At 47.9% G+C, this 13,005-nt stretch overlaps 1 protein-coding gene across 1 annotated transcript in view; it reads right to left on the bottom strand.

Annotated features, from left to right (window-relative positions):
* fbn2b (fibrillin 2b) overlaps positions 1–13,005 on the bottom strand; it is a 202,553-nt gene that overhangs the window by 69,154 nt on the left and 120,394 nt on the right. The window contains 6 exon segments of the mRNA XM_055658365.1: positions 964–1,086; positions 1,338–1,463; positions 1,988–2,113; positions 2,690–2,812; positions 4,610–4,735; positions 5,866–5,991. Of these exon segments, the coding sequence (XP_055514340.1) occupies positions 964–1,086; positions 1,338–1,463; positions 1,988–2,113; positions 2,690–2,812; positions 4,610–4,735; positions 5,866–5,991 (750 nt within the window).

The raw sequence follows: 13,005 nt of genomic DNA, 5'->3' as shown, positions 1-13,005 counted from the left end.
AATATATTGTCGCCCCAGCTAATCTGCCTCCGCAGTTCAGTTGTTGTCTAACCGGTACACATCAAAAATTCACCAGGAGTTGGCACATGTCGGTAGCAAAGGGAGAAATGGCCATTGTTGCTCACACGAGAGACTCAAGAGAATGATGAGAGGTATCGTGTGATGAATAGATGGGATGGATGCACAGAGTAGGTGAATCGAGGAACGGAGGACATGGGTTTAAAGTGAAGGGGAGAAGATTTAATTGAGGTGTAACTTTTCCACACAAAGGGTGGTGGGTGTATGGAACAAGCTGCCACAGGAGATGGTAAATGCTGGGACTAACCCAACGCTTGTACACACTGGAGTTTAGAAGGATGAGAGGGCATCTCATTGAAACATATACGATTGTTAAAGGTTTGGACACGCTAGAGGCAGGAAACGTGTTCCCGATGTTGGGGGAGTCCAGAACCAGGGGCCACAGTTTAAGAATAAGGAGTAAGCCATTTAGAACGGAGACGAGGAAACACTTTTTCTCACAGAGAGTGGCGAGTGTGGAATTCTCTGCCTCAGAGGGCGGTGGAGGCAGGTTCTCTGGATGCTTTCAAGAGAGAGCTAGATGGGGCTCTTAAAAATAGCGGAGTCAGGGGATATGGGGAGAAGGCAGGAACGGGGTACTGATTGGGGATGATCAGCCATGATCAGATTGAATGGCAGTGCTGGCTCGATGGGCCGAATGGCCTACTCCTGCACCTACTGTCTATTTCTCTTTCTTTATGCATCCACGATATCATTAGGGCCATTTCGAAAGTGCTCAGAGAATATTTTATCTTTCTCACTGACAATAAAGCGGATTTACTGAATTCAACGGAAACGTCACCTATTTCCTTCGCTCCATAGATGCTGCCTCACCCGCAGAGTCTCGCCAGCATTTTTGTGGCTGCCTTCCAGCAGACATAAAACCTCAATCACCAGCACACTCACCGATGCACTCGAGACCATCTCCAATCCAGCCGTCGCGGCACTTGCACTTGAAGCTCCCCGGCACATTCACACAAGAGGCGTGGACGTCGCAGTTGTGAGCTCCAATCTCGCACTCGTCGATATCTGTGGCAAAAGTCGCAAGCAGCGTGAAGACCTGGAGCTTTAATACAGTTCTCGAGCCGCTGAAGCGATTGCAGCCGACAACGTTACACAGCGCAGCGGATCGAGGTGAAAATGAGGATCTAAGGGCCTGACCCACTTTTCAATTTTCTTCGGCGACTGCGAACATCAGCGGTGAAGGGGAGGGGGAGGGGATGCGGGGGTGATGGAGGGTGAGGGAGGGTGAGGGGGGGAGGGGGGGCTCAGCCACCCACCTGTACATCCTGTGGTTCCCTTCTTCACAAAGTATCCCAGCTGGCAATGGCAGATGAAAGAGCCTTTGGTGTTCTCACAATCGCCATGGAGACAGATGTTTGGATTCAGATCACACTCGTTGACATCTGCAAAGGAAGTTCAAAATGACACATGTTCTTCATGTCAGATTAATGGAGCTGGAAACTATACCAGTTAAAGTCACAGGTGCCCGGGATGGATCTGGATCCTACAGTCTGACACGGAGGGTGCTGGCAACGCACGTTCACACACAGTGGTGTGCAATTTCATTTGGTCACAGGTGATAACACAACGGCAAATGTCATTCGATTCCCCTCCCCCACACTCACATCCCGAACAACTCCCCCTCCCAAACCTACCCTTCCGATCCCACCCCTCCCTACCCCCCCCCTACCCCCCCCCACCCCCCACCCAACCCCCCACCCCCCCCCACCCCTCCCCCCCTTACCCCTCCCCACTCTACCCTTCCCCACCACACCACACCACATCCCATTAAAATCAACAAATATTATTGGGGAAAATAGTCAGCAGGTTAGGAGTATTCTTCCCCCAATTTTGATGTCATCTCAAAGCGCAGATTTGCATGTGGCATTCTGCGCTGCGTTTGAATAATAATGAAATGAGGTCTTACCCAGACAGGTCCTCATGTCCATGGAAGCCATGAAGCCATCGTAGCAGAGGCAGCGATATTCTCCGGGGATGTTGGTACACTGTCCGCCATCACAAATATCAGGATTCTCCTCACATTCATCAATATCTGCGGAAATCGTAATCAATGTCATGTTCAATTTCACACCAATTGCACCCGTTAGCTTTCCCCAGATCGCTCGGTCACCACGGATTTTCTTTCCCGCTCTCGAAGGAACAGGTCTCACTTCATCTCGAACAATATTCGCTCGAGGAGGCACTTCAGTTACTGTTTCGCCATTGATGGGAGCACGGGGTTCTGGACTCCCCCAACATCGGGAACATGTTTCCTGCCTCTAACGTGTCCAAACCCTTAACAATCTTATATGCTTCAATGAGATCCCCTCTCATCCTTCAAAACTCCAGAGTGTACAAGCCCAGTCGCTCCATTCTCTCAGCATAAGACATGTATTCACGAGAGAGTTAAGGGGCTGTCCCACTGCGGCGACCTATTCCGTGAGTTCAGAAGAGTGTCTTCGACCATGCTGCCAGTTTGAGTCCAGGACAAATTCTTCTGAACTCGCAGATTTTTTCAACGATGATGAATGACTTAGAAAAAGCATCATCCCCAAGTTGGTGACACTGGTTGAAATGACCCTGATTATTTCTAGGATACACGCAGTTGTGAAGGTCCATTGCTGCCTACCTGCACATGTCCTCTTGTCAGGCATCAGGGCGTAACCTTCACCACAGCTGCATTCGTAGCTTCCTTCCGAGTTTGTGCAGTGCGTGTCACAGCCCCCATTCATGATGGTACATTCATCAATATCTGAAACAGGAGGGAGAGAACTGAGAGTTGAACCTCCGTACCACACAAATATATCCATTGGCCTCAAGAGCAAATTTTGGTGAAAAGCCAAGGAGTTGAGCTGTACCATAGAGTAGCAATGTTACAAAATTTTGAGATTTAAAAAATCAAGTCTGCAATTTATCCCATCAGATAAAGCATAACAATAAGTTTAATTTGACACCTAATTCACTTTCATATCTCAAGTAATAAAAAAGTTATGGCCATTTTCATACTCGGAAATTAGCATCTTGTTCCCTATTGATTTTCTATGGACATAACAAAAAAGCTGTGATCGTGGACAGTCAAAAGCCCATAACCTTCTTAAAAATTAAGAGAACTGAATGAAATTTTCAGTTATCATAGATTGAAGCATTCTGAAACAAATATAATATAATCTTACTTGGATGACCTGAAATTAAAGCATATAATTAGTTAGTTACCCAATTGTAGCTAATTTCAAACTTCAATTACCAGATCTAAACATCTATCCATTTCTTAATAAATGATTATTTTTAAATAGCCCAAGTGTCCAAATAATATTCACAAATAATTCACAATAAAACATGATTTTTGAATCTCATTTACATCAATTTATAGGCCAAATGGAAGGAATTTAGTGTTCATTTGCTGTAAATTAAAGTCAATTTAAATCGGCTTTCTAGTGGGTTCCTGTGAACGCGCTGGTTTAGAACGTTCACATTGCGCTGGATTTGTGCCCTCAAATGCCCAGAAAAATACTGCGGGATATAAAGAGCCCAAAATGAACTACTCGCTATAGAAAACTTTATATACAGGGTTATTAACAAGCCCCATTTAATGTAAAAATAAGGTACATACCTTTAATTGTTTGCTTTATAAAACCCTGGGGCTGCGAGAGGTTGCGGAGTGAGAGAGTGATTTTTAAACTACTATAAATATTATACAAGGCCATAAAAACTGATAATACCTTTTGCGACGGGGTCTTTCAGCGATTTTCCGTTAATGATTTACTAGGCTGAACATTTTCGATTGGAACAGCCTAGTAAAAATCGCGTTTTAAACCCGCCCCCTCTAAACAACGCCAAAATCGCGCACACACACGGGGTAGGGCAGATGCTCAGCCACGATTCAGGTAGGTTTTGTAACATACCTACATAGAGAAGTGGTGCACAGGCTGGCTTCGTCCTGGGGGGTGGAGCTGGATTCACTGGAGGTGGGTCGTGGAGGGGAGGATGCTCCTCAAACTGCAGAGCATCTTGGACAATACATCTCGCCCCCACTCCATGACACACTGGTCAACCTGAGGGGCACATCCAGCCACAGACCACCAAGAGTTCCACCAAGATGCAGCACAGAACGCCACAGGAGATCCTTCTTCCCTGTGGTCAGTCGAACTGTACAACTCCTCCCCCTTCTGTCGTGGGGTAGACTGACTCCCCCCCCCCCCTCCCCCCCATCCTAATCTTTGCACATCCCCAATCCTGGACTTTCAATTCGTCACTCTAATTTCATGTTGTTGTGTTTTATGAAAACTGTTGGCAGACCAATGTCCCTCCTGGGATAAATAAAGTCCTATCGTATCGTATGGTTAACATTTCATCCACTAAGTCTAACCTCAGATATATGACTGCTCCCTTGACCAGAAGGATGTGTATGCATCTGAGCAGGTTAAATGGTGTTTATAGGGAATAACATTTACAAGTGAGACAATGAGTTGGGACTTAACTCTATTGACTGCTGCCCGCCCAGAATCGTTCAGTCCCGCTAAGTAGCTAATTGCGTGTGAAGCTTCCTTACCCACACAGCCCAGTCTGTCGCTGGTTGCTTGGTAACCAGAATCACAGGCACACTGGTAGGTCCCAATCATGTTCACACAGCGGCCGTTCTTACACAGGTTGTCGCTCAGCGAGCACTCGTCGATATCTGGAATAGAGACGAGAGCGGTGAAACACTTGCAAGCGCACTCCTCGGAGAGAGTTGACTGCAAACAAAGATTTGGGCCCCCATGTCCGAGGAAGGGGGTGCCGTCTCCGGAGAAGGAGATTTACAGGAATGATCCCAGGAATGAGTGGCTTAGCATGTGATGAGCCTTTGACAGCACTGGGCCTGTACTCGCTGGAGTTGAGAAGGTTGAGGGGGGACCTCATTGAAACTTACAGAACAGTGAAATACATAGATAGAGCGGATGTGGAGAGGATGTTTCCACTGGTGGGAGAGTCTAGGACCAGAGGTCACAGCCTGTGAATTAAAGGGCGCTCTTTTAAAAAGGAGGTGAGGAGGAACTTCTTTAGACAGAGGGTAGTTAATCTGTGGAACTCATTGCCACAGAGGGCTGTGGAGGCCAAGTCAGTGGATATTTTTTAGGCAGAGATAGACAGATTCTTGATTAGATCGGGTGTCAAGGGTTATGGGGAGAAGGCAGGAAAATGGGGATTAGGAGGCAGAGATCAGCCATGATTGAATGGCGGAATAGATGCGATAGGCCGAATGGCCCAATTCTACCCCTATAACTTGTGAAAATCACCATCAGTGAACACACTCAGCTCAAGGCAGCCAGGATCAATGGCTGGTGAGGGGAGGAGTAGTTACTCCAGTGAGCCATGTCTGCCGGGACACAATCCATCAGGTTTGGCCTGCAGTTTCCTGGTTGGGGGGTAATGAAATCTCCAACCAGAGTTGCTAAAGGGCCTGTCCCACTTACGCGACTTTTTCGGCGACTGCCGGCACCCGTCATAGGTCATTACAGGTCGCCGAAAATGTTCAACATGTTGAAAATCCAGCGGCGACCAGAACAAGGTACGATTCTTTGGGTAGACTACTCACGACCATACAGGCTTCACCCCGCGACATATCGCCAGGGTGTAGCCTGTATGGTCGTGAGTCGTCTCCTCCGTCGCCCAAAGAGTCGTGGCGTCTTTCTGGATTTTCAACACGTTGAACATTCACGTGCGTTGGTGGTGAGATTAGCAGGAAGCGAGACACGTAATTTTCCAGGAGCTGTCTCGTGGTACCAACAGAAGCATCCGCGAAAAAGCATTTCAAAGTCTACTCACCTACGCAACCATCACCCTCGGGAGTCAGCTCATGACCCGGGGGGCAGATGCACTCGTAGCTGCCGTCAGTGTTCACGCAGGTTCCGCCCCGACACAGCAAGGGGTCCCTCTCACACTCATCGATGTCTGTACAGAAGAAAAAAAAAACAAGAGTTGAAACAAGGAACTGTGGCCGCTGGTTTTAGACGCAGAGTGCCGGAGTAACTCAGCGGGTCAGGCAGCATCCCTGGAGAACATGGAGAGGTGATGTTTCTTCTTCAGTCACATTGCTGGAGACAGCTTCCTAACATGAGGGGGTTTGTAAGGATGGTGGGTGTATGGAGCGACCTCCAGAGAAGGTGGGCACAAAATGCTGGAGTAACTCAGCGGGACAGGCAGCATCTCTGGAGAGAAGGAACAGGTGACGTTTCTCAGGTCGAGACCCTTCAATGTGGTTGAGGCAAATACCAATAACAGCATTAAAAAGACACTTGCACAGGTACATTGGTAGGAAGTGTTTAGAGGGATATGGGCCAAACGCAGGCAAATGGAACTAGCTGAAATGGGGCATTTTGGTCGGCGTTGGATAAGTTAATAGAAACATAGAAACATAGAAATTAGGTGCAGGAGTAGACCATTCGGCCCTTCGAGCCTGCACCGCCATTCAATATGATCATGGCTGATCATCCAACTCAGTATCCTGTACCTGCCTTCTCTCCATACCCCCTGATCCCCTTAGCCACAAGGGCCACATCTAACTCCCTCTTAAATATAGCCAATGAACTGGCCTATACTATACTATACAAATTTATTGTCATTTGAACCTCAAACAAAATTTGGTTTCTGCAGCAAGAAAAGAGCCAAGACACACACAAACACACAATTTACACACACACATCCATCGCAGTGAATCTCCTCCTCACTGTGATGGAAGGCAAAGTCTTGTCTCTCCCCTGTGTTCCATTCTTCTCCCGGTGTGAAAGCCCCCGGCGGGCGCTGGTAAGTAGTCCCAGTTAAGGGCCTGTTTCTATACTGTATGACCTCATGACTCCATGAGAGGTGTTAGGTGAAGAATCGCCCGGCTACGGTGCCATCTGGGATAGAGATTAGAAGGTTGCTTAGGGAAATATGTAGTAGAAGCAAGTATTCATCCAAAATTTAATAAGCATTGTGTCAACTTGCCCACACTAGCCAATTCGTCCCAGCTACACTAGTCCCATCTGCCTGCGCTTGTTTCATATCCCTACAAACCTGTCCCATCCATGTACATGCCTGACTGTTTCTTAAGTTAACTATTGTGTCAGTGTGACTGCCATTGAGAGCATCACTGTTTTTATGGAGTAAGTTTATTGGCCAAGTATTCACATACAAGGAATTTGCCTTGGTGCTCCGCCCACAAGTAACAACAATACAATACAATACAATACAAATTTATTATCATTTGAGCCCCAGTGAGACTCAAACGAAATGTTGTTTCCACAGCCATACAAACAAAGACACTGTCTTACAGACATACACATAATTAAATTCACACAAACATCCATCACAGTGAAGCCACTGTGATGGAAGGCAAGTCTTTTCTCTCCGCTGTTCTCCGTGTCTCTCCCGATGTCCAAGCCCCAGGCGGGCGATGATGAGTCCCACGGCCATTTTAGGCCGCGCGGGGCGATTTACGGCCCCGCTCCCGGTCTGAAAGTCCAAGGTTGGAACCCCCACGGGCGATGGTGAGTCCCACGGCCATGAAGCCGCGCCGGGTGATGTACTGTCCCGGTCCGGGTTGTTCCAACCCCGTGACACCGGCTGGAGAAGTCGCGTTGCGGGAGCTCCGGGAAGCGGTCTCTCTCTCTCCTCCCAGACCCGCGAGCTCCCGATGTCACAGTCCACCGGACCTGCGGCTGCGTTGCTGGAGCCTCCGAGCCCCAGGAGTCGAGTCGCAGCAGCGAGTCACCACCGCTCCCCACGCTCCGAGGCCGGCCCGCCCCACGATGGTGAGTCCGCAGATCCGCAGCTCCGCAGTCTCCCGAGCCGCCGGGTCGTTCAGGCTGGAGGCCGCTCCACGGTGCTAGGCCCCAACGACAGCCGAGACCCGACAGGGAAAAAGTCGGGTCTCCCGGACAGGGAAGAGATTTAAACAATTTCCCCCCCCCCCCCCCCCCGCCCCCCACATTTACACATTTAAAAATACTATTAAAAAACACCAAACACTACATTTAACTAGACAAAAAATAAAAAAAAGACAGACAGGCTGTAGGGGCCGCTGCAACGGGTGAGTCGCGCCGCCAAAAAACATGACGTACAGTGACAGTTACGAATGACTCAGAAAACACTAAACATTAACAATAATAAAACATTAATGATCAAACACCATTGATCAAGCATGTGAACCAACAAAACACCAGATCAAAGGGAGGCTACAGATTGTTGGCTGTTGAGTAGAGCAACTACTGGTGGATAAAAACTGTTTTTATGTCTGGCTGTGGCAGCTTTGACCGTCCGGAGTCAATGTTTTAACTGTTTCTTAAACATTGGAATACTGTTGGAGCAAACTAGACTTCTCGGTTTGGTAAGTTAAGGTGGTGAGATAAGTAACCCAATCTCGTCAGTTTTGTCATAAAGTCACAGAGTGATACAGCGTGGAAACAGGCCCTTCGGCCCAACTCGCCCACACCGGCCAACAATGTCCCAGCTACGCTAGTCCCACCTGCCCGCTATTGGTCCATAACCCTCCAAACCTGTCCTATCCATGTCCCTGTCTAACTGTTTCCTAAACATTGGGATAGTCCCAGCCTCAACTACCTCCTCTGGCAGCTTGTTCCATACACCCACCACCCTTTGTGTGAAAAAGTTACTCCTCAGATTCCTATTAAATCTTTTCCCCTTCACCTTGAACTTATGCCCTCTGGTCCTCGATTCCCCTACTCTGGGCAAGAGGCTCTGTGTATCTACCCAATCTTTTCCTCTCATGATTTTAAACACCTCTATAAGATCAAAGCATCTGGACAAGCATTCGAATCATCAATGCATAGTAGGCGACACATTGATAAATAGGTGAGGCAGCATCGATGGAGAGATGTTTCGGGTCGAGACCTTTCTTCAGACTGGAATAAAGGGGCTGTCCCATTGCGGTGACCTAATTGGCGAGTTTAGAAGAGTTTGAAAAAATGTCATGTTGAAGACCTCCTTCAACTATGTTGAAGACTAGCTTCCACTAGCTTTGGGAAAATTGGACACCGAATAGTGGAGAGTGAAGATGACCTCCTTCGATCTCCTTCGACCTCCCTTTGACTATGATGAAGACTATCTACGACTACCTTCGACTACCCTCGATTACCTACGACTAACATGCTGACTTACTACGACCTACCTCGACTAAACCTACGAGTAAAAAAAGTATCGATTTTTTCCATGGCGACCTTTTTTCACTTGCGGGCATTTTTCAACGTGTTGAAAAATACGCCGCAACCTAGCTGAGGCCTCGAGTACGCGGGGACTACTCTCGAGCATGAAGAAGAGTTACAAAGACCTCCTAGGACCTCGTGCCGACCATGTTGCCAGTATGAGTCGAGGGGAAACCCCTCTGAACTTGCGGACCAGTGGGACGACCCCTTAAGGGTCTTGACCCGAAACGTCGCCTATTCCTTCCTCAGCCTCACCCGCTGAGTTTCTCCAGCATTTTTGTCTACCTTCGATTTCTCCAGCATCTGCAGTTCCTTCTTGAACATAAAGGACCAGTATGGATGGGCATATGATGCTTAGCAGAGGCACAGTGGGGTTTGTTTCCGTGCAGTGTGACTCTATGACGCCAACCAACACCTCTCACTTCTGCTTCACAAGTTAAAGCGTTGGAAACTATGGAACTGAGCGGCAAGTTCTTCCAGTGGAGCAAGGGCTGGCGTGCAACAGAGGCAGAGGGACCGATGCTCATTTCTTGCACACTTCTATTTCTGGTTCCGACAGCTTAGCTCGGGGGACGTTCTTGAACTCCCCCCCAGAGCCCACTGCATGGCATTTATTAAGTGTTTCCACAGATCCTCCCAGCTGCTATGGTTGTCTGGCAAGTGTTCAGTTCCTCCTGGCAACTTCTCTCCTGAACACATTAACAGGGACATATGGAAACCATTTGCACAAGCTACCAACATGGGTGTCTGAGGTCGGTCCAAGGGGGAGAGCTGAGCTTCACTGGCAACAGCTGTGGAAACACACAAGTGCCAGGGTTGCGTACATGCAGGAGTGCCCGTGGGGTTGGCATTCACAGTCTAGTCCGTGCCACAGTGTTACTGTTACTGCAAAGTCTGTGTCCCCATGGGCTCCCACTTATTCCGAGCACTGAACCACAGGAATCTCTTCACATATTTCAGGACGCCATCGGGAACGTCAGGGGGGCAAGTTGATGGGCCGAGGGAATCTTTGGGAGCCAGAAGAGGCACGCTTAGCCAACGGGAGTGATTTTGCAAGGTTAGGAAAACATGGGGTTTAAGAAGGAACTGCAGATGCTGGAGAATCGAAGGTGCACAAAAAAGCTGGAGAAACTCAGCGGGTGCAGCAGCATCTATGGAGCGAAGGAAATAGGCAACGTTTCGGGACGAAACCCGGAAGGGTTTCGGCCCGAAACGTTGCCTATTTCCTTCCCGGAACGTTGCCTATTTCCTTCCAGGAACGTTGCCTATTTCCTTCGCTCCATAGATGCTGCTGCACCCGCTGAGTTTCTCCAGCTTTTTTGTGTACCTAGGAAAACATGGAGATGGGATGAGAATAATGGGACCAGTGAAAGGCCATGTGGATGATCAGGGATCGCAGGGGGAATTTCAGGAGGTCTCCCTTCGCAACAGAAGATGGAAACAACGCACAGATACAAAACCCTCACTGAAATGGCAGGAAATAAAATGGCAATTCTCAACTTCACTGCTATTTACAATCTATAGAGGCCAGGGGAATTTTAATCTGGTTGAGTCATAGACATAAAGTGATACAGTGTGTAAACAGGCCCTTCGGCCCAACATGCCCACACCGGCCAACTTGTCCCAGCTACACTAGTTTGGCCCATATCCCTCCAACCCTGTCCTGTCCATGTACCTGTCTCTTCACTGTTGGGAAAGTCCCAGCCTCAACTATCTCCTCCTTGCTCCATACACCCACCACCCTTTGTGTGAAAGGGGGATTTTGGAAAGGCACACATATTGTGCACAAAAGGACTTGCAGGTGTGTCATTAACAGAGGAAACAGACTTTGGTAAGAGTTGCCCAGATCTCTGCTCCCCGCTAACCCCCTGTCTCTGTATAGATGCCAGATAGATTCCTGGCTGCTGCAGTATCAACACTTCCAGTTAAACCATTAAGTGTCCAGTTAAAGTCATAGAGTGTGGAAACAGGCCCTTCAGCCCAACTGGTCCCTGCTGATCAAATTGGCAGTAGACAAAAGTGCTGGAGAAACTCAGCGGGTGCAGCAGCTTCTATGGAGCGAAGGAAATAGGCAACGTTTCGGGCCAAAATCCTTCTTCAGACTGATGGCAAATAGGCATTCTGGGCAGGAAGCATTTTCATGTATTTGGCCCGTGTCCCTCCAAACCCTTCCCTTCCATATATCTGTTCAATGCCTTTTGCCGGACAATATGGCAATGCTCAAAGTACAAGTGAGACCAGGCAACGCAACCTCTCAAATCTGCCCTGCCATTCAGTGAGATAATGACTGGTTCTTTGGCTCAAGTCCACGTTTCTGCTGGATCTGCCAGTTCTGAACTGCTCAAAATTCTCTGTCTCATCTCTCAACATATTCAGTGTCTGAGCTTCACAGCCTTCTGAAGTAGGGAGTTTCAAAGATGAACATAAAGATGAACATCAACTCTCTCATGTAACTGGTCACTTGCTCTCATCTCTAACTGGAACTTCACTCACACCCCCTGCAGGAACTATACCACAGGAGGTGCAACTCCAGAGTAAACAAAATCATGGACCTCTTCCACCCCTGGGTCTATGCAAACGCCTCCCCATGCCCCCTAATTCGGACTGTAAAGACTCTTAAGGGACTAACTGTCGTTTTCCATAATTGGTATTATGATTGTGTTTATAATTTTTTGTTCGGAGACTGAGCATTGCCACTTTCATTTGACTGACATATGGTATGCGTATGTGACAAATAAACTGACTTGACTTGACTTGAGAGGGGGTCCCAACATTTTTGTTTGACTGCTGGCATCATTCGACATATTTTCAAAATTTTTTTTTTCGGCGACCCTGATACGCCAGTCAATGTCGCAGGCAGTCGCTGAAAAAAATTACCAAGTGGGACAGGCCCTTTCACGACTAGAGGAAATGATCTCCTGGCATCGTAGTCAATCCTTCTTAGATTTTGTATGTTTCAAAGGATTAGCTTTTATTCCACTAAATTCCTGTTAACAAAGGCCAATCTATCAGGGAGATTTCATCAACCATGGCTCAGTTTGGCATTCAGCATTTACTGATAGACATAAATGTGGGCCCACATTTTGTAAACAACTCGATAAACAAAAACATCTGCGTAGAACAATCCTTCCTCATCTGAGGAATCAGTTTTATGAATCTGCACCGCATGGAATCCAAAACATGTCTGTCCAGCCATCTCACTGCTGCAATGGTGACAAAGGTTTTCAACGTGAAATGTTATACAGTATCTGAAGATAGACACAAAAATGCTGGAGTAACTCAGCGGGACAGGCAGCATCTCTGGAGAGAAGGAATGGGTGACGTTTCGGGTCGAGATCAGAAAGAAGAAGGGTCTCGACCCGAATCGTCACCCATTCCTTCTCTCCGGCGATGCTGCCTCAGCGTTCTAAGGTGTGAAAACAGGACAAAGGAAATGGAGATCATGGAAAATGTTCGAATAGATCGTTCTTAGCTGGTAGCCGTAAGATCTCCCTAACCAGCGTCAGTCGCCCCATTGGAAACAACACCAACTGAAGCTCACCTCCAGACGTGGAAGAACAGACTAGCCACTGTCCCTATTTCCACCAAGATGGGCACATAACCAACAGCAGAGGATGAGATTTAGAAGGATGAGAGGTGATCTCATTGAAACATATATGATTGCTAAGGGCTTGGACCCGCTAGAGGCAGGAAACATGTTCCCGGTGTTGGGGGAGTCCAGAACCAGGGGCCACACAGTTTAAGAATAAGGAGCAAACCATTT

This window comes from Leucoraja erinacea, chromosome 29, assembly GCF_028641065.1.
Source record: "Leucoraja erinacea ecotype New England chromosome 29, Leri_hhj_1, whole genome shotgun sequence".
NCBI lineage: Eukaryota > Metazoa > Chordata > Chondrichthyes > Rajiformes > Rajidae > Leucoraja > Leucoraja erinaceus.
This window is presented reverse-complemented; position numbering and strand designations above follow the sequence as displayed.